The 25,517-nt window shown below is 38.7% G+C and overlaps 1 protein-coding gene across 1 annotated transcript in view; it reads right to left on the bottom strand.

Annotated features, from left to right (window-relative positions):
* Positions 1-11,607: 11,607 nt before the first annotated feature.
* Positions 11,608-25,517, bottom strand: part of SPPL2A (signal peptide peptidase like 2A) — a gene marked incomplete at its 5' end in the record, with an annotated part of 23,241 nt that continues 9,331 nt past the window's right edge. Inside the window, 11 exons of the mRNA XM_010290768.1 lie at positions 11,608-11,931; positions 15,945-15,978; positions 18,185-18,345; positions 18,678-18,755; positions 19,656-19,755; positions 20,189-20,242; positions 20,400-20,456; positions 21,170-21,244; positions 21,524-21,605; positions 22,343-22,444; positions 23,871-23,967. Coding sequence (XP_010289070.1) covers positions 11,900-11,931; positions 15,945-15,978; positions 18,185-18,345; positions 18,678-18,755; positions 19,656-19,755; positions 20,189-20,242; positions 20,400-20,456; positions 21,170-21,244; positions 21,524-21,605; positions 22,343-22,444; positions 23,871-23,967 — 872 coding nt within the window. The remainder of the gene's footprint in view (positions 11,932-15,944; positions 15,979-18,184; positions 18,346-18,677; positions 18,756-19,655; positions 19,756-20,188; positions 20,243-20,399; positions 20,457-21,169; positions 21,245-21,523; positions 21,606-22,342; positions 22,445-23,870; positions 23,968-25,517) is intronic.

The following is a 25,517-nucleotide window of genomic DNA, read 5'->3' on the forward strand; positions in this document are numbered from 1 at the left end:
GGCCAGAGGGGAAGCGGCCGTGCCCCCGCGTGCTGCTGGTGAGGTGAAGGCCGACGAGACGTTAGAAACGGAGCTTTCCGGGGGAGAAACCAGTCCGACTGGAAACGCGTGGTTCAGGGAGGGAGGCTCAGCTCCCGGAGCAGCTAAAACATCGGCCCTCGCACCGGCCTTCACGACTCCCCAGAGGCGCGAGCAGAGCCGGGCGCAGGTGCCCGGGTGCGGGTCTCCGCTTCCCAGAGAAGGGACAGGTCCCTTCGGGAGGTATCGCTAGTGTTCCGCGCACGGGCGGGCCACGGGGGGCCGGGGCCTCGAGGAAGTAACCCGGCGTTATTCGTGATGCAAACTACGTAACCGGGAACAGCAGGAGTTGAAATTCGCTTGAACTTTTCTTGCCGGTCTTGCGTAGTGCTGCCATTAGCACGGGCTCGGACGCATTTCTTACACCGCAGTCAACTCCGGTCCCAGTAACCCGGGATCCAAGGCAGGAACCTTGACTGCTTTTGTCAGCAAAACCTGAGAATCGGTATCACTAAAAGAGTGTCATACAATAATTCCTGCTACGGATTCCAGTATTTTGCCACAAACTGTATGCTAGAATAAACTGCAGTTCTAAGGGAAGAAAAAACTATTAAGTTTGGCTCAAATTAGTGGTGTTCCCTAAATATGAAAAATTAAGATTCCTAGAAAAATCTCTCCTCTAAAAATGTATGTTTAATATTGCTGTTACACCATTAATTTTTATTTAAGACACAGGGAGTGTCATATTTCAGTGTTTCCTTTGCACTAAAAACATGGTTCAAAAGTGAGTTAAATTTCACTCAAAGGTCCTGGTACAATTTCTGAAATACCATAGCCATACAAGAGCGGTAATCTTGTATAAACTCAATCAGAACATTCAAATTCATTTAAAAGCTTTGGTTTTCGTTGGTCAGACCTTATAATTTGTCTGCGCTGTTGTGACATTATTCTGAACCAGGTAGCGTCTGTCTCCCTTTTCTGCAAAAAGCCAGCATTAGCTCCGTGCAGCACGGGGCTAAGCCAATAGACGTGCGAGTGTGTGCTCACACCTGAACCATCGCTGGGTAACACGTGCGCACAGCCGAAAACTCGTGAGCCGCAGCATGACGGAAACAGTCTCTTAAGAGTCTAAGGCTCAGTATGCTACTAAATTTACTAGACCCATTCCAGCGACTATAAAGGGATGATAAAAAAAAATCAAACCAAGCATTAAAAAAAAAACCCTGCGGAATAGGCAGCTGCTAGTTTAAACTGAACTGTAGACACCAAGAAACAAAACGTCCTCGCATTAACAGCCATTCAGCAGGGCAAGTCCCGTAGTAAATTCTGGTTGCAGAACCCATGTAGCTGCAAACAATAGGCGCAAATTTGAGAAGACCCATGCAACTGCAGGCATTCAGCTCCACATTAGGGACTTGCTGTGGGGAGTTCCTCAGCTGCAGGGGAGCTCGTAATGCTTGTTTTTAGTTAACTTCATAAGAATTTGTGCTATTTTATGCAGGTATGAAAATTAGGCTCGCAGGCCTCTCTAATTTACATAGAATAGGAAAATCAGGCATTTTCAGGGAAAACTTAAATTAGTTCTGAATACGAGACCTCCCAACTAACTGGCTAAATTCTCTGTCTTACTGCAGAAGAAATCCCAAGCGTGCTGATCCGCAGCTACTTGTTCCCACCTGGATTGCCCTGTGCCAGCACTAGTTCTTGGCTTACAGAGCAGGAACAGAAGGAGCAGTGGAAGCCCCGTAAGATTTTTCTGGAGATGGTTCAAGAACTTTCCAAAGGAAAGCAGAGAAAATGGGGGATTTCTGAATTCCTCCAACACTACAAAGCATTTCTGACAAACTACCATGTTCCTGCTTCCTCCCATCCTTTTTCCAATTAATTAATCTAAACTTGCTCACATCCCACATCAAGTTAATGAGCAAGTCATTCTATGACCAGGTCCTTCATCTCACAGCAGTATTTGGGCTATACTGACTTGATTCACATGGTTATCATGTTGGCCTCCAGTATGTATAAGTCCAAGAGCTAGAAGGAGCAAAGGAATTGGAAAAAATTAGCTGGAGGCCAGCCTGGGCATGAGACTTCTCTGGTACAAGCTATTGTTTTAGAACATGCTTGAGGTGAGGAATTTTCCATGCCTTTTTTCCTGTTGATCATGCAAAAATGTAAAGAGATCGACATCAAATTATTTGAGAGTTAAACTGTTTGTAATAAGCTTAGATGGAGAGACAGCACATTGTTTCACTGGAACAGCTTGTGAAGAAAATGAAGGGAAAATGAGTCATCAACATCCTCTCTGCCTCACTCTGTCTGGGGGAGTGTCAGCCTTCAGAAAGAGCGTTGTGAAGGGGGGGGCAGGACATAGCAGCACAGTGAAATACATCCCCATGACCTGGGACTGATGGCACATGGCATAAGGAAGTCACCTTATATCCTTTTATTACGCTGATCAGCCATACAGAACATGACGTAATTTAACCCTAAGCTAGCAGAGTTAGTCATCCAAAAAGAGTGAATTCTTGTACATTCAGATGCTAAATCTTGTTTTCATCAATGTACCTCAACCTTAGAGGGCTAAGCAGTAGAAGTATTTGCTACATGTCACCTTAAGTGTTACCTTCCAACCACACCAATAGTCAACTCAAAATTCCTCCGGTATCTTCTTCCAGATCAACAACTGTCAGCTGTGAATTAGAAGGAAATAATGAAGCATTATTTTATACCTTATTGCATTTAAGGACCTTTAACCTGAAGCAAGCTTCTGTTATCTGAAATGGAATATAACTGGTTTAAACAAAACTCCTTTTGCTATGTGGTTCCTGTATCTCATTTTTATATCTCAAAGCAAACTATCAGTCTGTCACTGGCACTTTATGTTGAGTAATTATTTGTTATGTAATCATCACCAGAACTAGTAAAATTTGTGATGTCAACCTTAATAGGTTTTACATTGCATTAAACCAGCTGTAACTTGATCGCACTGCAATAAGTGCTAAAGGATTACAAGAAACCTCTCTAAGGAAGCCCTTATCTCAATATTGCAATATCCAGTAGCCAGGATGAGGCTGTTTGATTACTCACTCACCCTCATATAGATGAAATACTGACTCATGCACAGAAAGAAAAAATTAAAATACAGCATTCCTCTTTGTAAGAAATTAAATGAATTACCATTAAATAAAAGTAATCTGTTTTGACTTTTTTTGACTCCGTAATAAGTTTTACCAGAGATTTGCTCTGTTATTCTGCAGCTGTTCTTTTAAAGTTGTTCAAAATAATGCTGGCGTTCATATAGTTAAATCAGATGCAAATGCCAAGTGATAAGGACATCTAGTTAATGTCCTACTCTAGATCAAACAGACTCTGTGTAGAAACCATTTCTGTCCCTTACTAAAGTCACCTTTGGCAGAAAAGAGGTATTATTGATTCACTTTTTGTATTCTTTCAACAAGGGTGAATTCTCACCCACACACCCCCGGTTTGTCCATTTCTGATCTACCTAGGCAAACCAGTGGTCTAGCTAAATTGGCAACTCACCAGTTTACATTCTGACCGCTACTCCTGAACACTGAAGATACTCATTTTTTTCAACATGAAAGTTTGAAATTTGTCAAGTAGGGCAAAAAAAAGTGTAGGGTAGCACAGGTTAATGGGATCTCTAAGTCCCCTCCATTATTTGTGAAAGGTTTTTTTAGTGCTGGAGTTGCAGAGTTTCTGTGAAAATATTTTGCCCAATACCTCCTCGGACAATACACCAAGTAACATTAAACACACACAACTTGTCAGCAATTCAAAATATGCTGTTTCAAAATGGGATGGAGTAGAAAACAGCTTACTGCTGTTACTCACAACACTTAGGAAGTACAACCTAAAAGGAAGAGGCTTGTTTCCATTGAAGCCAGAGAAAATAAAACTAAAAAAAAAAAATCTGTAATGTTACAGTTTTTCAACTGTTCAGAAATTTTGGTTACTTTGTTGGTATGTGGTACACTCCACCCTTACACACCTTCTGAAGAGCTCCCATAGGTTTATTAATATTTTGCACTATCACCAGGGTTCTTCAAAACCCAGTAGTTAGTCTGAGCAATGGGTTGACTTTTAACAGCTGAGAAGGTATGTATTCCCTCAAAGGAAACTAGTGCCTCAGCTGGACATTCAAGAAATAGGTCATAAAATCTAGTGCAAATTTAAGATCTAGGTAGAGAAAAATAATGTACAAAAAGTTAATTTTGCATAAAACAAATTATCCCCTGTAACTGATTTAGATTCCAATCTCACAAGCAATGCACGTCTTTAAAGTAACAGAACCGCTCATGCATTAAAATTGGCAAAATAGCGTTGACATCTTACTGTCGGAAGCAGTTACAAGAGGGGAACACGGAGACGGCATGCTTTCAGGGATAAGGGAGCCGGCGGGTATCGCCCAAAGGCACCAGTGCAGTTCAGCTCCCCTCTAACCCGAGGCCCCTCACAACAGCACCAGGGTGTTTCCACTGCATTTAGCCTGTTAACTTAGGGCCAGAGCATTATTTCACTCATTTCACTTACAAAGTCAGCCATTTACTTTGCAATGCAGATGCAGGGAAAGCCATGTGAGGCTTCTCAGTTTTGCAGTGCTTCCCCGTTCTTCTGGGGCTGGCAAATCGCCAGCAGCACTAGGAAAGGAGAGCGGCTTTCTGGTGGCAGCGCGGAGGGCCCGATGACCTAACGCGCCAAGCTCCGGGTGCAAAACCAGTAACTCGGGTTTGGCTTTGCAGTGCGTCTTGTCACAGCCAAGTTAGGCAAATGAGACTGTGGGTTTTCCAGTTCTTAAATCCGCATTAAAGATATTCCATATTAATAGGAAGGAATATTCAAGTTAATAAGATAATTGAGTGCACGCAGTAGCTGTGAACGCGCGGTCTTTCCTTCTACATGCTCCGTAAGTGTACAAAAACAGATACGTTACCCAACCCATCATCTAAAGTATAATGTAAGCATAGCCTGTATTTGGGAATATGATACATTACTTACTGCTCAGAAAACAGTGTTTGAGAGCTTAACCAACACAGGCCGAAGCCTTGCACGAAACTGCCAAGGGTGTGCCTCCAAATGTCTCCATTTACATGCGTAAAACCAGTAGCTGCCAGGAACAGCATGGGGACATTTACATCATAATGGGGACCCTTTGCAAGATTTTATCGCAGCCTACTTTAAAAAAAAAACCTGAAGCCACTTTCTGCCCGTTTTGCTCCACCTGAACTTTCTCCCCCCCAGAACTTACATAGGATTTGTGCAAAGCTGCTCTGTGAAAACTGTTCCTGATACAATCTTTGGGCTCACAAGTTCTTGTTTGGAGTTTTAGCTTGTTAGCAGCTGAGCTGGTGCATGGTGGACAGGTAGCGACGTGGCCTTTGCGTAGAGATGCTCCATGCGCAAGAAGCAGAGGTGCAGCATCTCCTTCCACGACCGTGCTGCCCAAAGCAGCGGGGCAAAGCGGCGGCAGCAGCAGGCCAAACCAACTGCTTCCTGAATTTTAGAAATCAGAACCAAGTCCACAGCTATCCTTACAGAGCTCTCTTTCTTTATATTTTTATAGAGATATATATTTTTTAATCCAGGGATATGTACTGCATAATCAAAAGGTGAAATTTTAGGTGACCCTACGCAGGACTGGTGTTAACTGTCCAGCTTTGAATTCTTGTTTGACAGTGACCATCTGCTTGGTGCCAGCGGCAGACTCCAGTGTGCGGAGTTGCTCAGAGGCACTTCTCCAGGGCCCCACGCTTACACCATTATGCTGCAAAACCTGCATACACCCCTGAATATGACAGTCTAAGTCAGGTGGGCTCCCTTCATCAGCCCTACAAACATGTCACACATGTTCCTATGTGGTAAGCCACCCCTGACATATGTCAAAGAACTCTAGAAAGTCAGAAGTACCATTGGTTAAGGTTACACAATACAGCTGATTAAAAAATACTTATTTTACAAGCACTGAAACATGATTGGCTGGATTTCTCCCTGTTTCACTGAACTGTTTCAAAAATTAACATGGCCTCTGCTCCCTTAAAATGCCTCCCCCCCCCACCCCCCAACATGATTTACAGTTGAACAAAACCAATGATGAGTTTTCAGCTCTGCTTTTAGCAGCTACTACAATTTACTATCTAAACTCAGCCCTTATGTAGGTCTTAAAGACCTGATTATTCATATGCTGCTTAGCAAATGCTCCTCTCTGTGAAATGTGGAATTCCTGGAAGCGTGAGGACCTAAACAATCCAAATGCATGTTTTTAAATCAGTGTGATTTACCCCCTTAAAGAAAGACGGAGAACTTCTCCCCATAATCAAGTGGGAAAATTGCCATTGAAGCTTGCAGGTATGCAAAACTGCTTCTATTCCTTCATAAAGCAGTTTCCCAGCATGCAAACATAGGAAACTTGAAGTAAGTGTTAGCCTGCACCCACCTACTTTGGAAAGCAAGACTGGGATGGCAACTGACCATCCGCCTTAAGATATTTGTGTTTAAGCTGGTTCCCATAAAAATACCATAATGAACATTAACTGCCTTACTTTTTGAGTTGCTGAATTCAGCCAAACCTCTAGCCTGTTATCTCCAGAGCAAAAGCAACTTTCACACTTTTGTCTTGCAGAGGCATGCCATTCCATTTCTTAGAGATTCCAATGGGCGTGCATTTGCTCTTTTTTCCATAGTTATTTTTAAAATTTAGTTTTAAAATCAGCTAATAGAGAAATACCTACCAGAGAAATACCCGTTTGCTAGTTTTCTGCAGTTAGTTGCTTAATCCACGAGGATGGATCAATCTCCCTCTATAATCTGTTACCTTTTGAAAGAAACATTAATTAAAAGGATGCCAACTTCTCTTGCAGCCTTGATAAGAACACATTGCAATAAAGCTTGAAATTAATTTAACTGAGTTATTGTTGAACTTTGAATTGTACCAACACCTGTTATGTTTCCTTGTATTCCCAAGCATGTATAATACAGAAGTTGATAGATTCTAGTAGCCTTTCTGCAAATCACAAGGAGAGCCAGCATAAGCACATTTCAGTTTCTGAAAAAACTGTTCGAAGCCTCCTTTATTTTTGTTTTTCAAATCTAAGGCGGGCTGTTGCACCAACTTTAATGCCACCCCAGAAAGTCAGTGGGATCATAACACAGATAAGGATGTGCAGAAGATAAGCTGTTGTTTTAAATTATTGTTACGGGTGGATTGAGCTGGTGCGTATGACCGCTGCATTTGTTTTAAGAGAGTCCAAAGGATTCAACTTCCTCATAAACACTGATCTCCATACTGGAACGGAGGCACATACATTGTCCAAGACAAAGTAATGTGCAAAGACACTTCAAAACATGCTGGTATTACCCCACATAGGAAAGAGGAGAAAAGAAAGGAGGTGAGTATGTGCACAAGCAAGGAAAGGGGAACAGAAAACCAGACAGCAGAATACCTGTGAGCACACTCCTAGGAGAAAGCTGAAAGGAAGCTCTTTCATCTAAACACTTTCTTGGTCTTTGAGCTGCAAGCAAAAAACTATTCTCAGCTATTTGATGCCCTCTGTGTTCAGGGAAACAGGAACTTGCACATTCTTTAATAAATAAGAGGGATTCCAGAGATACCTGAGCCTCCATCATCAGCCTCTCAAGAACACAAAACCTTGAACTTTGATCACTCACTTCTGGCAAAAGGGATAACAGTCTGAGTTGCTCTCCTTTCTTAAAAAATTAGGAAGATAATCATTCACACAGTAAAATGTGCTATATAGGCTACTGAAAAAAAAAAAAACCAACAAACAGTGCTTTAGCTTCTGAAAGCATTACAAATCCAAAGTCAACTTTTAAATACGCTTAAATCTAACAGTTTAGTAGAAGTAAATTCTTCCAAGTGAAAATCAAACCCATGTTGTGGTGATAAAAAATTTGAGTTTTTCTATGAAGTGAAAAAAAAAATACTGCAGATTATTCAGGCTGGAAAAAGAACAGAAAAATGCCTTAATAATCAGAGCAGTTAAGTTGGAAGGCTCCTCTACAGATTGCCTAGTCCAACCTCCCTGCTCAGAGCAGGCTGCCAGGCCTGTGTCCACTTGTGTTTTGAGCACCTCCAAGGATTCAGACTCCACAACCTCTCTGGGCAACCTGCTCCAGTGTTTGACCACATTCACAGTAAGAAGTTTTTTCTTATGTCTAAATGGAATTGTGCTGTAAAGACTGGACCGATCTAACAGGCAAGCACTTGTTAACTACTAATGGTAACTCTCTTAGAAGAAAATACCTCTCTCCTGCTTGCAATTTTGAAGCCTCTGAGATCTGTAGTTTTGCAGAAATGCCAAGTGTACCAGCCTTAAAAACGAAATGCATGGGGAACAGACAGTGAAAAACAAGTTTGCTGATTGCAGCTGTGCCTGTTCTGCCTAACTTCTCTACTTTTTAAAATAAGTAAATTCAAAGATCATTTTGGAGAGTTTTCTCCCAGTTCTCAATTACTGTGACTCAGTGCTACTGGAACCCTCAGTGTATGAACAGAAGAGGTTTAAAATACTTAAACACACCTTAAATAGAAACACACTATCACAGGGTTCTAGCGATGTCTCAAGGATCACATATCAAATGTATTCAGGTTCAATGATTGTTTTTTTTTCCCCCCTGCCTACATTTCCAACCCAGCCTGGGTTGGCTGAAGCTTGGCTTTTTCTTGTCCTTCATATCTACAGCTAAGTACATTCTGCAGCACTATTTCCTGGGCTGAATGCTAGTAAGCTTGTTACCATCAAGAAGTTTGCACCTGTTAAATTTCTAACTCGTTGTTTGTCAGGTATACTTTCACAGAGCCCCATGACTAACAACTGTGCAACAAGCATTTGCTGAGTTAGACCAGTGAAATTAATGTAGCTCAACTGACAGACATCAGTTCTCCTCCCTGCACCTGGAAAAAAAAAAGAGAAAAAAAAGCAGCAATCCACCAAACCCACCACATCAGTATTTACAAACAGAAAAACAACTTTGATACATCAGGTGGGATGGATAAAAATGAAAACTACGTATTTATGGGGTTGTATCATGAATTATTAATTTCCTGGTATTATGAAGTGTTAACTGTTTTGCCATGAATGTTCACAGTATGAAAAAGATGAGTCAGAACAAAGCAATTACTCAACTTTGTTTTCCAAGTAACATTTATTAATAACACACTTAAAGTGATAACTTAAGAGTCATAAGGAAGGGGCCTGTTGTCAGTAAACATACAATGAAAAAGTAGTAAGATTTTTATATTAAAGTATGACTAAAAAGACTTTTAACATAGTGTTTAGCCCAACCAAATTTAGTATTAAAAGCATTCAAAATTGCTAAGAGTGTTGCAATCAGTTCTATTGAACTTATAAAAAACTCATTTCAGTAGTCAATACTAACTTATTATTTATATAAAATTTTAAACTCCATTCTTAATTTTTGTAAACAAAGCACCTAAGCATTTGAAAGAAAAAAGTTAGTTTACATCCCATTAAACTGCAGCACATGTGTGTGAAACCTCAGGCATGATCAGGCATGGAGCATCATTAGGGACAGTACAAGACAAAGTTTCTACAGCCAGCTGCTTAGTTGCAAAGGTCATCTGTCTTTATACAATTCCATTATAATTTATAGCTGAAAATTTAGTAAGTCCTCCACGCAGAAGATTTCAAAGAGAAAAAGGAGTCATATTACATAGATTTGTGAAGCTTCTGAGGGCTTTGAGTTGTGCATGACTTCAAATGAGTTATGACTCTGTATCCCTTAAGGATTTTCAGAAACTATTTCATAACCATTTAACTTCGGCAGACACTGGGCTTGTCAGAGGCCATGACAACACATCAGAAAACAAGTTTTCACTCTGCTATTGTAACACTGAGGTATGCTGTAATTTATTATTAAGTGCCAATCAAATAAAAATTGAAGATGGTGTACAAGATCATTGTACTCTGAGGCTGTCAGTTCAAGATTAGTCAAGAAAGGCAACTACTAATGTATGAAAACTGTTTGTAATTCCTATTTTCTTAGGGAAGTTGCAAACAAGGTGGTTATCTTACCCGTATCAACTGGCACCATGGTCAATCTGTGAAAATGGCAACAACATACTCGGGCTGCAAGTTTGTCTGCTCCTGACTCTTGTGAACAAAAGTTTACACTTGATATAAATTACGTAAAGCGGTGAATTTGCAGCAAGTCTTTGTTAACTCCCAGTATAGACTTACAATTCTCTCAATTAGTATACTTCCAAAGTAAATCTAGCTAAACTAGATTTAATCTGGGTAAGTTTTCCTGAGCCAACATGCCGCAAACAAACTACAAATGTCTAGAGGTGACCTTCAGATGAACACCGAGGCACTTACGTGAGGCAGTACAGGAAAGCCTGCATTGCCATTGCCCAGCATGTGCTTATTCGGTTGTTTTCTCCAGGGTTCTTGAACTTGCACTGACTATAGGAATGACATTCATCTAAAGAATAGGAAAAATGTTTTAACGACTACCTGACATTAGCACTAAGCAAACTCAGTGGTTTCCTGTTGTTGCCTTCTCCAATTTTCTTTGGTGTCAAGTGCTAGCATTGTAGCTATACAAATTTTGTACGCCTAACCCCCCTCAATTTGCAGTTTCCTGAAAAAAGAAAAAGTGTCTGATTCAAACTCTTCTAAATGCAAACTAACAATTCAAACTGTTTCTCCTTTTCCAAGTATTTAAAAGCTAAAACAAATTAAGATTAAACAAGTTAAACACATGCATCGGTTTTAACTAACACAGGCACTACTACCACTATTCAAACTTGTTGTTTTGTCTATCAATTGCGAAGAATTTTCAAGAATAGTTTTAAAAAAAAGTATGGTTTAGATGCAAAAGCTAAAAAAAAAAAAAAAAAAAGCTGTCCTGTCTTCCCCCATCTCTTTCAACTGATCCACAGCCAAATGAATACCACAAATATAGACCTGTCTCAATGAGTAGGAGAAGAACCAGGCCAGAGTTAACGTTTCACACACACCCTCACATACACTCTCCCCCCGCCCCAGATAGCACTTCTTGAGCGAAAACCCTCTTGCCTTTCGCACCACCTTGTTTGTCAGCTATTCCAGGAGCTGCACCTAAGTTTCCAGGACCACTCTGTAAGTACCTCCCCCTTTTTATTTTTTTGAAACGGCTGGCATTGTGTATAATCCAAAGACTTGCATCAAAGTTTAATTTTCACTATTAAGGCATAAACCAGTGATACTGGGGGAGGGGGTGGGGTGTTGCAACCCCAAGCTAAATTTGCCCTGTTATCTATTTATGGCTTACACTGTACTTAGACTAACATACACAGTGTTTATTCAATTACTTGTAGTAACAGAACTACAGTTTCATTCTTTAGTTGCTATAGTTACATTACTACCAATCTTTGCGTTCCAAATCTGGAAAGGAATCCTATGAAGGGTACTGGATTTTTTTTTTTTTTTCATTTTTAAATGAAACTTGACTAGTCTTAATCAAAATTAAGAAAACATTTTATGCATCCAACTGATATGGGCAAGAAACTTTTATAAAAATATACTGTATAGAAACACATTTGGAAAATTGCATAGAAAATATCCTTTTATTTAAATCGAAATAAGGCACAGTTTTACTAGCCATGGTTTGGCTGTAAAAATGCAAATATTTTGATTACTTTTATGCTATTAACAATATTTTCCATAAAAATATAGTTGCGGGAGTAAAAAACCCTTTTACACAGAGTTGGAAATACTCTATTGTAAAACTTCACCAAATTTACTGTAATTCATTTGTAGAAAATTTGAATACTATTTTAAATCAGGATCCTACATGTTATTGTCCTCCAGGCTGTTCACTGGCTGATGCTGTGCTCTCGTCATTTCCTGTATAATCCAGGTGTTCCATCATCTAAATGCAAAAAGAAGAAAAACAAACAAGAAAAAAAAGAGATGGCTCTTTATAAAGAAATATTGCTTTGCCCCCATTGGTCCAAAGTATTTGTTAGCTAAGAGAAATACAATTAAACATGTGTTAGAGTGCATTTTAGCAGCATACAGATAGGAAGTCCTTTATAGATTCAGGAAAGTATTCAAGCCAAATAATCAAAGCTCTTTTAGCTAATGCTTTCCACTTCAAACACGTTCTCCAACCAAGGATCCAAGTCCTCTACAAGAAGTTAGACTTATGAGTCAAAAGCGCCTCTATTAAATACAGAGAACAAAAAAACCTGATTGGAGTTAAGCCAATTTTTCAAAGAAAGAGTTTGGAGAACTGGAAATAGACCCTACGGTCCCTCCTAACATTTACAGGTAGCAAGCAATAGCTCACATAGAGAAGACTAGCTTTCTCTTTTCATGGCAGTAAAAGCTAGCTATATTGCAGTTAGTAAAAGCCGACTATATTGGCAACATTACTTTGTAAACTTTCCTTTTATTTTAAAAAGGATAAAGGAAATGGAACTGTAAAGTCCCGCAACAAAAGAGAATCTAAACCGGATTATTATAGAGACTGATTATACTTTCCAATTAATGTAATCGATTAGGTCACCTGAATAACACACAACAACGTTGTACTTTTCCTGACTAAAAAGCAGCCTGTTTCCCTATCCATTGCTGTATTCCTAGAAGGCAGCGAAGCCTCTCCTTTCCTCCCTGGGACAAGGCATTGAATAGGTAAGAGGTAATACACACATCTGTTAGCATGACAAACCGAGACCCATCCGTTTGAGGGCTTCGGAATTAAGCGTAATTAACAAGAGGCCAAGGATTGGACAGTTTTGACAGCTGACAACCAGAGACAGAAAATACAGAAGCAGTAAAACTAATGCTGAAAAATAGGTGTCCAGGAGCTCATATGCCCAGCATGGCAGGATTACCAGCACAAGGGCATAATGCTTTCAGCATCAAACGGAGAAAACCCTACATACATTCTTCCGGAGTGGCATATCCTGCCTAGTGGTAAAAGGGTGCCCTGCCCTTCTGTCAAACAGCTGCGCCCACACGCAGTCCAGCAGGGAACACCAGGCTCCCATGCTAACGACAATCTTGCATTCACTTCTGCGTATCTAGAACTTTCCCCCGGCACTGTGACCAAAAACCCACATCAAAAGTCATCCAAAGCAAAACACTCCCTACAATTACAGAAGTCAAACTGTCATTTTGAATGAGGATGAAGTATATGTTACGGGAAAAAACAACAACAACCAACCCCACACAGTACCACATTACATCAAGGAATGCCATGTACCTTCCTTCATCCTAGGGAGGATCATCTAACAGCTGGCATACAGCAGGTAGTTTTGGTAAGCATTTTTGTAAAATGTTTCCCTATTGAATTGAAAAGATGCTTCCAGAAGAAGGAGTTAACACTATTCACAACAATTCAGTGTATCCCAAAGTCAGAGATTCTTCTCTTAAGTAAGTAGCACAAAATGTACTTATGTTGGAGATACCACCTGTATTTAAATTTTAAAGTCTCTGCTTAATATATCAGATTTGTAAGTTAACTTTAAAATCAAAATGGCTAGTAGAGCATAAAGGGTGTTTGGAGTTTTTTGATAGACATAAATGTTACGAGTTAAAAAAAAAGCCACCCCACCCCATTTCTAATCTCTCCACCACATAGAAGGAGAATAGCCCACAAGTTGAAGCCAGGGACAACAGATGACTTTCGAAAAGGGTAAGATTGCATTAAGCAGCTTTTTCCACAGATTTATGTCAATTGTAGGCTCTCTCAGGACAACCCCATCCTCAAAGCCTCAGCAGAAGCTGCAGGAATCTTTACAACAACCAGCAGCAAGCTGAAGGCACCATGCTAAAATCCTGGACAAAGTTGTTTGAAGCCTCAAAAGAGCCAAAGGAATCAGACCGTACATTGTGGAGAGCTGATGATCATTTTAAGTGGAAGTGATTCAGAAGCTTTTCTCTCACGTCTGAATTGCTGGCAGTTTTTAAGAAGGGGGGGTGTCAAGATAGCTTTGTAACTAAAAAACATTTGTTTAACCTGTCTCCTAACATGGTGAATTATTAAAAAACAAAATTAAAAAACCCAAAACACTACACACAGAGAAACAAACTAGAGATGGAAGCACAAAATTCTACCTGTAAAAGTACGTAGAACCTATGGACACATGTAACTGCAAGACTCACTCTGATGATGTTGCATTCACGTAATTCTTGACAACTTAGAGCTATTATTAATTTGCAAGTATCTAAAAATGTGATTTAAAATTGCAGTAGTAACATGCCAGTGACAAATCTGTTGATTTATTATTTCCAAGAGAGGTAAGAAAGCTTGCAGAACACTTCAAACTGACAAAGTCTAAAACGTTGCAAGGCTATTCTACCTAGAAGACTTCAAAGTTTCATTAGTCCACTAGGTTTTTCATGATGTTACTAAAATTATTTCATAGACTGTACTGATACAAAAAACAAATAGTATTTTTAAATTAAATCAATAACTAGGAAATAAGTATCAAATAAGTTTATCATGCAGGCATACATGAGGAGCATAAGCAATCCAGAAAACCTAGAAAAACCTTTATTGTACACTTCACAGTAGCAATACTGCCCATTTGGTCATAGGAAAGTAGGTATGTTACTCTTCCAAGAAATCTCTGTGCTTCAGTGAATAGCTAAAATGTTTTTCTGTGCAGCAACTCAAGACTACTCCATAAAAGCGCCATGTACAGCGTAACTAGAATTTAAGACTCCATCGTTATGCAGAAACAGAAATACTCTCAGCTAAAAATTATGGGACCTCAGAGCTATCCGAAGGAGTCAAGTATTTCCCATATGTATGAAGTAGAAACTGAAAAAGTGATTTTAACAATCCTATCCAAGAACTTGAGTGCACACAGCAGGACAGAAGAATTTTAAGCTATAAAAATACAGTCTGGCCATCTGATTTTAATTTGTACTCAACCCCTCCCACCTCCTAAAGTCTTCTTGGGTTTCTACCTAATTTCTTTATTGTTAAGGCTTTTTAGTGAGACTTAAAGTACTCTTTATTAGAAGAAAGAAGCTAATTAGGAAAGTACATTTTAGTTCAGAATTTAAGACCTAGGCAGAGTTCACCATCTCAAATTGTCTTCAGTGTATAGGGCACACAAGCTACACTTTATAAATAGATGTATAACTCTACACTGATGACTATAATTCAAGATTATATTTAAATGCTTAAACTTTGCAAGAAGTTGAAATTTGAAAGCTTGCATTGCTCTCTCCATGCTGTGCTTGAGACAGCAGACAGCTAAAATAAATACCATCAGTGTTAGCAGTCATGAGCTATAGCCTATTAAGGTTAAACCTTCTCGCTGCAGCCTAGAAGCTGTGCAGCAGCAAGGCCGCAAAAGCTGGTCCGAATCCTTGCTCCCCATCCCACTGCAAGCATTGCAGACAGTATGGGATAAAGCATACTGTTGAGTAGTAAGGTGATAGAGGGACTGTAGCCACAGTTACTAAAGGCAAATTATAATGCTGAACATTATAACAGAGGACAACAAAATTGTTGTTTAGCACTAAGCAGGTCATGTCAATGCACTGGCACAGAAAAATTAGGTGAAGGACTTCCATATAGGTAACAGTAGAGGAAACTAACACCAGTTCTGAGTATCTGAAGACACTCCTAGGGATTTGGGAAATCCTAGAGCAGAGAGGAAAACAAAGCCTGCCTTCAGGCTTAGAAATCATGGCTCCATTGCTACTTAAGTTTTCGTGTATTCCTTTAAAGATTGGGGGGGGAACCCAACACCTAAGAACAAAAACAGATTTATAGCTCATCTTCACTTCTACACTTTTCCATTAAATTACAAAGAAGATAGACACAAAAAAGAATGAAAAGAGGAAGCAGAGAGGAAAAAACAAAAAAAGAAACCATAAGATGATTCGTAAAGTTGCATTAAAAGAAGGCCATAATCACACCTTGTAGCAAAGGCGTCCTGGAGGAGTCCGATACCTAAATAAAATTCATTCCATTATTAAAATCATATACAACAACAACAAAAAAAACCAGAAAACCCCAAAACTCAAAAAAGCTAACTAACAGCCGATAAACAGCAGCATTCATGAAGTTTAATCACCTGATACACTCTATATGCTCCTGTAGTCCTATTCTTAGGACACCTTGCTCTAACAAGTCTGCAAGGTTTCTCTGTTCCCATGAGGACAAGCAAACCTCTACAGAAACCTGGTCACCCTTGTCAATGGGGCAGCTCTGCTACAGTCCAAATGACGATTGTTGCCACAAAAAAACAGTCTTCTGTCACCTTTCTATATCTTTCCTTCTCAGAATGAGCACTGAAAGCTGGAGATTGCAACCCTGGGGGTTGCATGGTTTTGTTTTTAGTTGTGGTTTTGGGGTTTTTTTGTGCGTGTGTTTGTTTTTTGCTTGTTTGTAAGTTCAGTAAGGACAGTTCAAGATACACCTTTATGTATCTTGAGGGAGGACAACATATGAGAAAGATCAACCTACAGCATTCTGGGAGTGCAACTTGAATAACACCCTCTGGGGGGAAAAAAAAAGTAATACAGAAAAAGTTCTTCAGAAAGTTATAGAAAAATAGGATTTTGCAAAGTTACACGGAGGTGTTCAATCACAGACAAGTCTTAACTGAGGGATGGTGGAGTGGGGGTGGAAATCAATATTTTAAATTGTGCCAGAAATTAAGTCATCTGACCTCAAAACAAGCTGAAGTTCAGAGCAGTTTTAATCCTTCAAGAAACCAGTTGAAAGGACATGCAACAACTACTATGGCAACATAATTCTTTCAAGTATGAGTTTTGCTATGGGAAGTGCAAGAAATTTTTGTCACTAAAGAGACTTGCCAGATTTACTTAGGGCAATCTTACTCAGAACTCAAGTGAGGAAAATAAATTGCAAAGCTTTGCCCCCAATAGTCCCAGAGTTACTGGGCTTCACATATATGTGACACAGTTTATTTTAGAATAGCAAACAGTCACCAATTCATATACAAATGCATGCTAAGCCAAATTCATTCTGACCTAGAGAGAAACGTTTCTATTCATTGGACCTATGAAAAGAGAAGAGTTGATATTGTAGACAAAAAGACATGGTATCTAGTTAAAGCTTAAGATCTCCTGAGTAATTTCATAACTAGCCAACCTCCAGCTGAAGCAAGTGTACAATATTAGATCAACAAAAAGTAGCATTTAGCTGATATTACTACAGGAGCTGCATGCCTGCAGTTTTACATTTACAAGAATTACCATCACCTCTATTTCCATTGATCCACTTAAATTTTGCAATCCAGAAACTGAAAAAGCAGGAGCTGCTCCTTTCCACCATCAGCTGACATCACCCACCTCCCCTCACATCAGACTATCCATTCTCTGGGCACAGTTCAACACAGCCTAGATACAGGAGATAGTTGCTGAATTCAATCAATATTGGACTTGAGGTCTCCAACAAAATTTAGAGTCATCTCAAGACTTGTCTGTCTTACGATAAGTGCCAGCTCACAAGGGCTACTGGCACACTCAGTACAGCAAGTCAAATCACAGGGAATGTGCAAATGTCAACAGGCAGAGGTAGACAGCTGGTGGGATTTTAAGGACTGCAATTCCTGGGTAGTGCTAGAGATAATCAAGGGGGAAATGCAGAATACCCAAGGCAGCGTGTACGGAGTGTGCACTGCGATAGAAAACAGTTGTATAACCACCCAGCCATTTTGTTGCTGAATGCTCCGTATAATCCTGATCATGGAGGACACCAGTGATGCATGGAAAGTTTCTATAATTCTAGTTGATCACCAGCTTTTTTTGAACTGTCTCTCAATACAGGACTAGGGCAGATTGGAATCGGCATGCTTAGTTCAGTGACTCATGCTATACCACATCAAAATGATAGCTGAGGAATGTTAAAACATGAAAAAACATTTCAAAGAAAATAAACCAGAACAAATAACTTTTTCCCCATGAGTACTGAACCAGCTATTTTATCTCCCTTAAGCTTTGTTCTGCCGTGTCAACTACTAGACTAAGATTTTCTAAGAGTAAAGACTATTTTTCCTTATAGTTGTTCCAGAAGATAACCAACATTAAGAGTAGCAAAAATTGGATTGTGGGTGATATATTTACCAAGTACTTAGAAAAGCATATACTCAAAGGAGTTAACAACAAAATACCCAAGGCATCCAGCCTACCTGGTAACTGCTTCCTTTCCAAAATTTCTTCATCTCTTTGCGCCTCCAAGCAACAAGCGAGCTAGTAATGAGTGTACATGGTACAAGATAGAGAAGGGCAGGTTGTCCCATCTTCATTAACGCCAAAACAATGAAAGTCAGCACCATACCAATGGCATAAGCTATAAAAAGATATTTATACATACACGATCAAGAACAGGTGAATTTTCAAACTGTCACTCATTTAGTAAGCCAGAATTAATACTTCTTTTAAAGTAGTATCTTCCTTGTTAATATAACTGAAGAGGGACAATAGGTTGCTCTATATTTGCAAGCTTTCTCAAAGCAGCTGAATACCATAAAGAATACTCACCTTAAATATGGGCAAGGACATTAAAGAGATTATAAAGAGATTCTTGACAACACTGAACTTTTATCTGAAGAAAACTATCTAGTTCTGCCATTTGAAAAAAGCTAGCATGAAGATTAACATTGCTGAAATATCACGATTTACCTATTGTACAGGAAATGTAGTATACAGAAGATGAACTTGTTTGAACATCAAATCTTCGACAATAGGCAACCAGAAGCCCTTGATGGAGGAGGGAGGGGGAAAAAAAAAAGGCAAATCAATGAAGTATTTAGCCATGAATTCTCTTCTCCCTAATATTCCAAATCAAAGCAGCATAAAAAGAATGTATAGTAAGACTTCCCATTACTGTATGTTATCTTCTTCCCATTTATTTCTGGAAAGCCAAGAACCAGTTTAAGACATGCTACAGTAAGTCTTGAAAATCAAAACAGTAATGCAAATATGAGCCAAGTGATCTTGGTATTAAAAGTTTGTGTGGTTTTTTTTAAGCAAGCTAATTACCTTGCAGTATTTTCAATTTTGAAGGCACTAATACAGAAGAGTAACAGCCTAGCTTTAATGCTTTTCTTCAGTAGGATTTCAATGCTCGCTCTTAACAATCAGCAATTTTGCCTCAGTACAAATCACAGGAAAAGGTAGAGCACACTGTTCACGAGATGGTGCTTTGTGCCTGACTTAAGTAATTTGCTCAAGACTCCAACTATGGCAAAATTCAGCTCTTCTGAGAAAGATGGAAAAACATGATAATATGTTTTCTGTTACCTCACCTCTAATTAGGTAGTCTAGGATATGAAAATACTATGAAGTCACAGAATACTTGCTTTCTGTGAGATTTCTATGAGATTTAATTAATACCGACAACTGAATTTATTTGTGGGACTTGTATTTACACAATACAGTGCAACAGAAAAGCAAAAACCCTTCACTATTTAAATGTTCTGTAACATACTAAGCTTTCTTATATTGTGGCTTTTGTTGTATTCTGCACTGACAGATCAAGGCAAACTGCTGCATTTCATTCAGTAATTACTTTGTAGAATAAACTCTAATATAAGTCAGTTGAGAATCAAAACCAAAATATTTAATCATAAGTTACAATTGCCAAAAACATTTGCTCACCTGGGACAATAATGTCTCCAAAACCCAACAATGAAAATGGCATGTCACACAGTGTCGATGCAGAGTATTCAAGTCTAGGCACTCTAATAACCACAGGTAACTGTAAAACATTATTTTAGAAGCCCACATAAATCTAATCTAAATCGTTGTGGTGTTTTGGATTTTGGTTTTGTTTGATTGCTTAAATTAATAAACAGTTTTAATGTAATTAATTAATTGTTAACGCAGAACCTCAAAATAGGTAGAACCTGAAGTAAAAACCAGAAACCAACATAGAGAATGGATAAAGCTTAAGGCAATAGATAAGCTGGAATTTCAGATTTACAAATCATACGCACACTCCAAAAAAAAGTTAAAACAACATTTAACCATATAATGAGAATAACAAGTCTGGATTATTAACCTAACTACAGAGTATTGATCAATGATATCCAGGCCCTGAAGAGAAATTTGGACAGTCAGGTTTTCCCCAAAAGAATAGTCTTTTCAGAGGGAATCATTTAAAAATCCAGTATCTGAAATACAATCCTTACTTTCTCATGGGGAGCTGAGCGTTCAGTAGGGACTTCCACCAAGTTTCCATCATTCTAGGATCAAACCCAAGTCAACAGGTATTTAATACTTAAAAGAAAATAGCAGAAGCTGGCTATATTTTGTGAGAAAGTTATGCTGAAAAGCACACTATGAATTAGCTACGAAGTGTCAGTATTTGTATGTTGCACATATTAAAACAACTATTCATACCTTTTCACTGTTTCCAAAAGGTCCAGCTGCAACTTCAACCATTATACTTGCCCCATTCTGAAATTAAGGTTATTTTTCAGAAGTTAGTGGTTTAATACACCAAAACATTCATACTACATTTACAAAAACTGGTTGTGCCTCACCTTACAATTCAGGAATGGAAAAATCCTGTGTATCAAAAGGAATGGACTAGAATCATACAGCACTATACAGTATTGTTTTGCATTAAAAACATGTAGTCCAGCCTAAAATAACTGTTTAAAAAAAGCACAACAAATCCACTAGATGTAGCTGGAAGTTTTAGATAAAAATGCGTCAGCTTTTTTTACTATGAGCTTTCTGCTTCAAAATAAAAGAAGGTACGCTTGCATACAGCTCATGCTACGCTGCAAATGAGCACTGCAGAAAGTAGTAGAACATGTTCCAATATGCAGGTGTTAAAAGCAAAAGAAGGAAGAAAACTGGAGGACAGTCATTTCTCATCATCACACTGTCACACAATTGGGCACAGCTTACTTCTGGTCATGTGACTGGCGAAAACGCAAGTAATTTAACAAAATTTATGGAACCTACACAATCATTTACACTCTACAGACCATACAAGATGAAATTTGAAGCCATTGCTGCCTTAAATGGGGGGGGGGGGGGGAAACACCCGAATCTTTTCTGCATCGAGAATACTGAAAACACTAATCTGTCTCACAAAAATACTGCCCCAGTGACCAGACAACATTTCTGTTTTTATTTTAAAGATAAATTCACATACATACCTTTGTGATAAATGGTGTTATAAAGACAAAAAATACATCATATAGAAGGAGAAGGCCTAGAAGTATCACACAGGACTGGCAAAAAAAGAAGAAAATATTACTGTAGGTTTTCAAGGACTACATAGTTAGATTCCAGTACTATTACCGTACCACCATGTTAAAAAAAACACACACACAAAGTTTATTCTGGCATAATATTTAGAACATGATTCATTTATCTTAATTATTAAAAATGGTAAAGATTTTTATTTTTTTTAATATATAGTTCTTAAGTGTTGAAAATCTACTTCCTGACACTAAACTTACAGATTCATGGCATTAGAATACTTTCTTCAGGTAAGCAACTTACAGTACCTTAAAGTTGGGCATTTTCAGTGTTTTAATAAAGTTTAGGCAGAAAGCAACTCCCAAAATATCTTGCAAAATCCAAGCCCACCTAAAAATAAGAGCACATTTTTTACACATTGTTCAAACTACTGATGGAATCTAAGCACAGTAACACTTTTAGATTCTCCTGGAAATAGCAAGATCGCAAAATGGATTGGAAAGCAAGAAATTAGTTTTTTAGGAAGTACTGCTACCAAAACCACAAAAATACTAGTTTCAAGATGGTCAATTTACACTAGCCTCTGATCATAAATAGGTAACTGTTCTTTATCAGTGTACTACTGGGAAAATGAGTTGAAAAGAGGCCGTAACAGGGCCTTGGTGTTCACTTGTATGATTGCTCACTTGCTCACCAGGTGGTGTTGACTGCAAGCCCTACTTAACATCTGTCTCAAGATGCTACTTAGGATTGTACTAAAATATTTGAGTATTTGTGGTTCTGTGCTTTCACTGGAGCATAAGAAGCATAAGGTCCTATGGTCCCTATGTTACTACTTCACTTTTTTTCCCTCTGTGGCAATCACTAGCAATCCAGCTAGTTCTTCCTCATCTTCGTAATTTTTGTACTCCAAATTACCACACAGTTCATTTGTATAGTATAGTATATTTGTATAGTATAGTTTTGTTCTCTATTATTCCCATGCCTGTTAAGCTTCATAAATACTTTCATAACTTTTTTTTAAATCGGCACTGGAGTTTAGAAAGATGCCATGCTCCAGGAACGATGGGGAGTTCATTAATGACGATTACTCATATTACTCTCTTAAGTCAGAAGGCATCACTTACCTATCTTCATTTCGAAACACTGCCCAGACAACAGCTGCTGCTATGCAGAATACAGCAAGAAAAATAAGCCTCACTTCAATGGTTTTGTTGCAACATGCAATCCTAAAAGAAAATTATTAAATTAAAAAAGAAAGCTTGTAACAGCCAAAACACATGCCTGTGCCATCATGGGTCCGTAAGCCAACACGGTGTTTGCATCCTGAGAGCTTCTCCTTTGCCTGTTTGTTCCATTCAGGCTCAGAGGGCATTACTCTTGCAACTGCAGTATCAGTCCTTCTCTGGGCTGCATTAAAAACATGCCCACAGGCAGTAAGCCAAGTTGGGCTTTGATGACCAGTCCTAATTTTAGCAAACACATCCAGGAAAGGCAGCAAGCAGATGAATTTATTTAATCCATCTCTGTAATGTAACCATTATGCCAACAGAACTATGTCAGTGAGGGATAGTCATGTCATGATTCCAGAAAGGGGTGATGGCGAGGAAAATCAATTTTAGGACACGTAAGACAAGATTAGAAATGGAATAACTATGTATTGCCAAATTGTGAGCCAGTATCTGTTTCCACTGCCTACTCAATCTTCTGGGACAGTTCTTGAACTGATAGTAACTGACAGAACTAATGCCTGTCCTGCAGCCTACACAAAACCCACTGTCTTTTCTATCTGATCTCTATCTTTGATGCGCTACTGGATCACCTGGCACTAACATCCTGTAGTAAGTAACATGCAAACATAGCCTTAGGCTTCCAAGCTTATAAGCACTGTTCTTTTGGGAAAAGAACCATTTGTTGCGTTAAATATTAGGTTTTTTTAAAGTGAAAACACGGGGGAAGAAAACAGGGACATTCCCATACTCACAAATACCTGCAGGATATTTAACTCTGAGTAGTAAGAAGAGGCTATCTGTACACTGATAACCCGCTACTCAAGTTAGGACTATAACCACTAACTTCTAACACAGAGGATATGAGCAACATGTTGCCATCACAGGAAAAAAAATAATTAAAACTTCATCTGTCGAAGGTACAGTACAGATTAAGATGAAGGGGAAAAAAAGCCCTCTACTGCCTATAGCATAGTACTTGCTCAAACAGTCCACTAAAAGTTGGAAACTATTTAGCATCCCCATTGCCAAGAAAACAAAAGTATGTGCAGGATCCCTTACATCCCTTACTCCTCACCCCTTAGAGAGTTCCTCGAACAAAGCGAGAACACCATACAGGCAATCAGAATTTTGTAAAACCGAGCTCAGATGGCCAAGCAGATCCTTTCAAGTTTGATTATAGCAATGCTTTCAAATAAAGGTAATGCACAAGATCTCCCACAACATTATTTTAACTGTTGATGATGCTATGAATACCTTTAATATCTATTAAAGGGGCTTGTAATTTTCTTCTGTAACAATCCCACACACTAAACTGCACAGGAAACAATTAAACCGTTCTTTGATTTTCACACTAATTTGAGTAGCAACCAGAAAATGCGCAAAAAAATCCTTACATTTATAATAATTGAAAGGTGTACAATACCTGCACTGCCCAAATGGTATTTCTCCTATTAATGCTGCAAGACAGTTGTATAGACTCATTGCAGATGCCAAGCAGAAGACTGATATTATAACATACACTAAATAAAAAGAATGGAAGATGGGAATCAATGACAAAGTACAATAGAATACAATAGAAAAACCCCAGCAAACAGGAATCAAACACAATTAGGTACATTTGGTATAAACTGTTAACAGTTATAGCACTGCTCAATACAGTCATTGGAGACTACAGTCACCTGATTACAGAAAGTGGTGAATTCTGAGTGTCTCTGCCATGACAAGAGTTCTCATCAAGCAAAGACTTGAGTTTTGAAATTTTTTAACTGAAAACATTTTTTAAATTTTATTTTTCATCCCTTTTCTTTAAGAAGAAATATGTCATCTGTTACTGCTTATACATGCTTTTATTTGGTTATGGCTAAAACCAAAGTGCTATTTCACAGCTACCAGCTTTCTCAATAATACTCCTCACTTCAAATTTTTCCTTTCATCACTTTGTCTGCTTATGCATAAAAACTCCAGCATCCCCAAGACTTGACGCATGGTTTAGGTGGCATATGAAGATACTAAACACCCCATCCCCATCCCTTCCAAAAATTTCGATGTAGCAAGGAATCACCTGGTTAGGAAAAAAACTCTACATTATGTGTTCTAAGTTCTAGTATATTGTGTATTCTAATTTATGGCAAGCAGCCTGAAATGTGGACAAACAATAAAACCAGTTGTTTGCTAGCTAGGATTCGTTTGGGTTTTTTTGATAGTGAAGATCTGGCTAGAAAGCAGTTCTGAGTAAGGAGATTACTGAAAAAACAGGCAAGAAAGGTGAATTTTATAGTTGTAACCACGATCGTGCACCATTATGATCTGTTAATTCCCCAGGAGGCAAAACAAGAATTTTTGCACAACAGGTTCCTCTGAAGTCAGTAAGAAATCAGCTGTTTAGGGAATCTCAAATTTTAAGGCAACAATGCAGAATTAGTAATGCCTGCATATTTACAAAAAGAGAGAGAGAACTTCATCATAGAGCTCAGCTTTACAACTGGCTTCGTGCTGGAAACACTCCCTCCCTAGTACTTCAGTTACAGAATTGATCTGAACTCCAAGTACTGATATTAGGACTTACATTCATACACTCTAGGGTTTTTTTGGTTGCTTGTTTTTAATTAAGTACAGATTTATTCCCCTCGCTGCCCCCCCTGGGACAGTATGTCATATGACTGTAACAGCTTCTTTACCTCCAAGAAATTTCAGATGTCTGCTCTACAGACTGCTCCGCAGTCCACAGAACTAAGGCTTCTTAGCTAAAGGCTATTACATATTTTCTTTGAACCATTCAAGTTTCTTCCTCCCTCTAACTAATTTGTTATTCCTTGCTCCTTTAAGAGGCCTCTTCCTTTACTTCTTTCTAAATCTCACCTGAAACATCTGACAGTAAACAGAGGTCATTTTTAACCTAAATCGTTTGATCACATTAAGAGATTCATCAGTCTTTTAGTGGGACAAGTTTAGTAAAGGTAGCATTGCTCATAGTCAAGATAACAAAAGCTATACAAAATCAGAAGTCAGGATGGTGAAGTTTCTTTTGCAGAAGGAGGAGGTTAGCTGCTAAGAAATTCTAGGAAAGAGT

Source organism: Phaethon lepturus, unplaced genomic scaffold, assembly GCF_000687285.1.
Source record: "Phaethon lepturus isolate BGI_N335 unplaced genomic scaffold, ASM68728v1 scaffold9317, whole genome shotgun sequence".
NCBI classification, from domain to species: Eukaryota; Metazoa; Chordata; class Aves; order Phaethontiformes; family Phaethontidae; genus Phaethon; species Phaethon lepturus.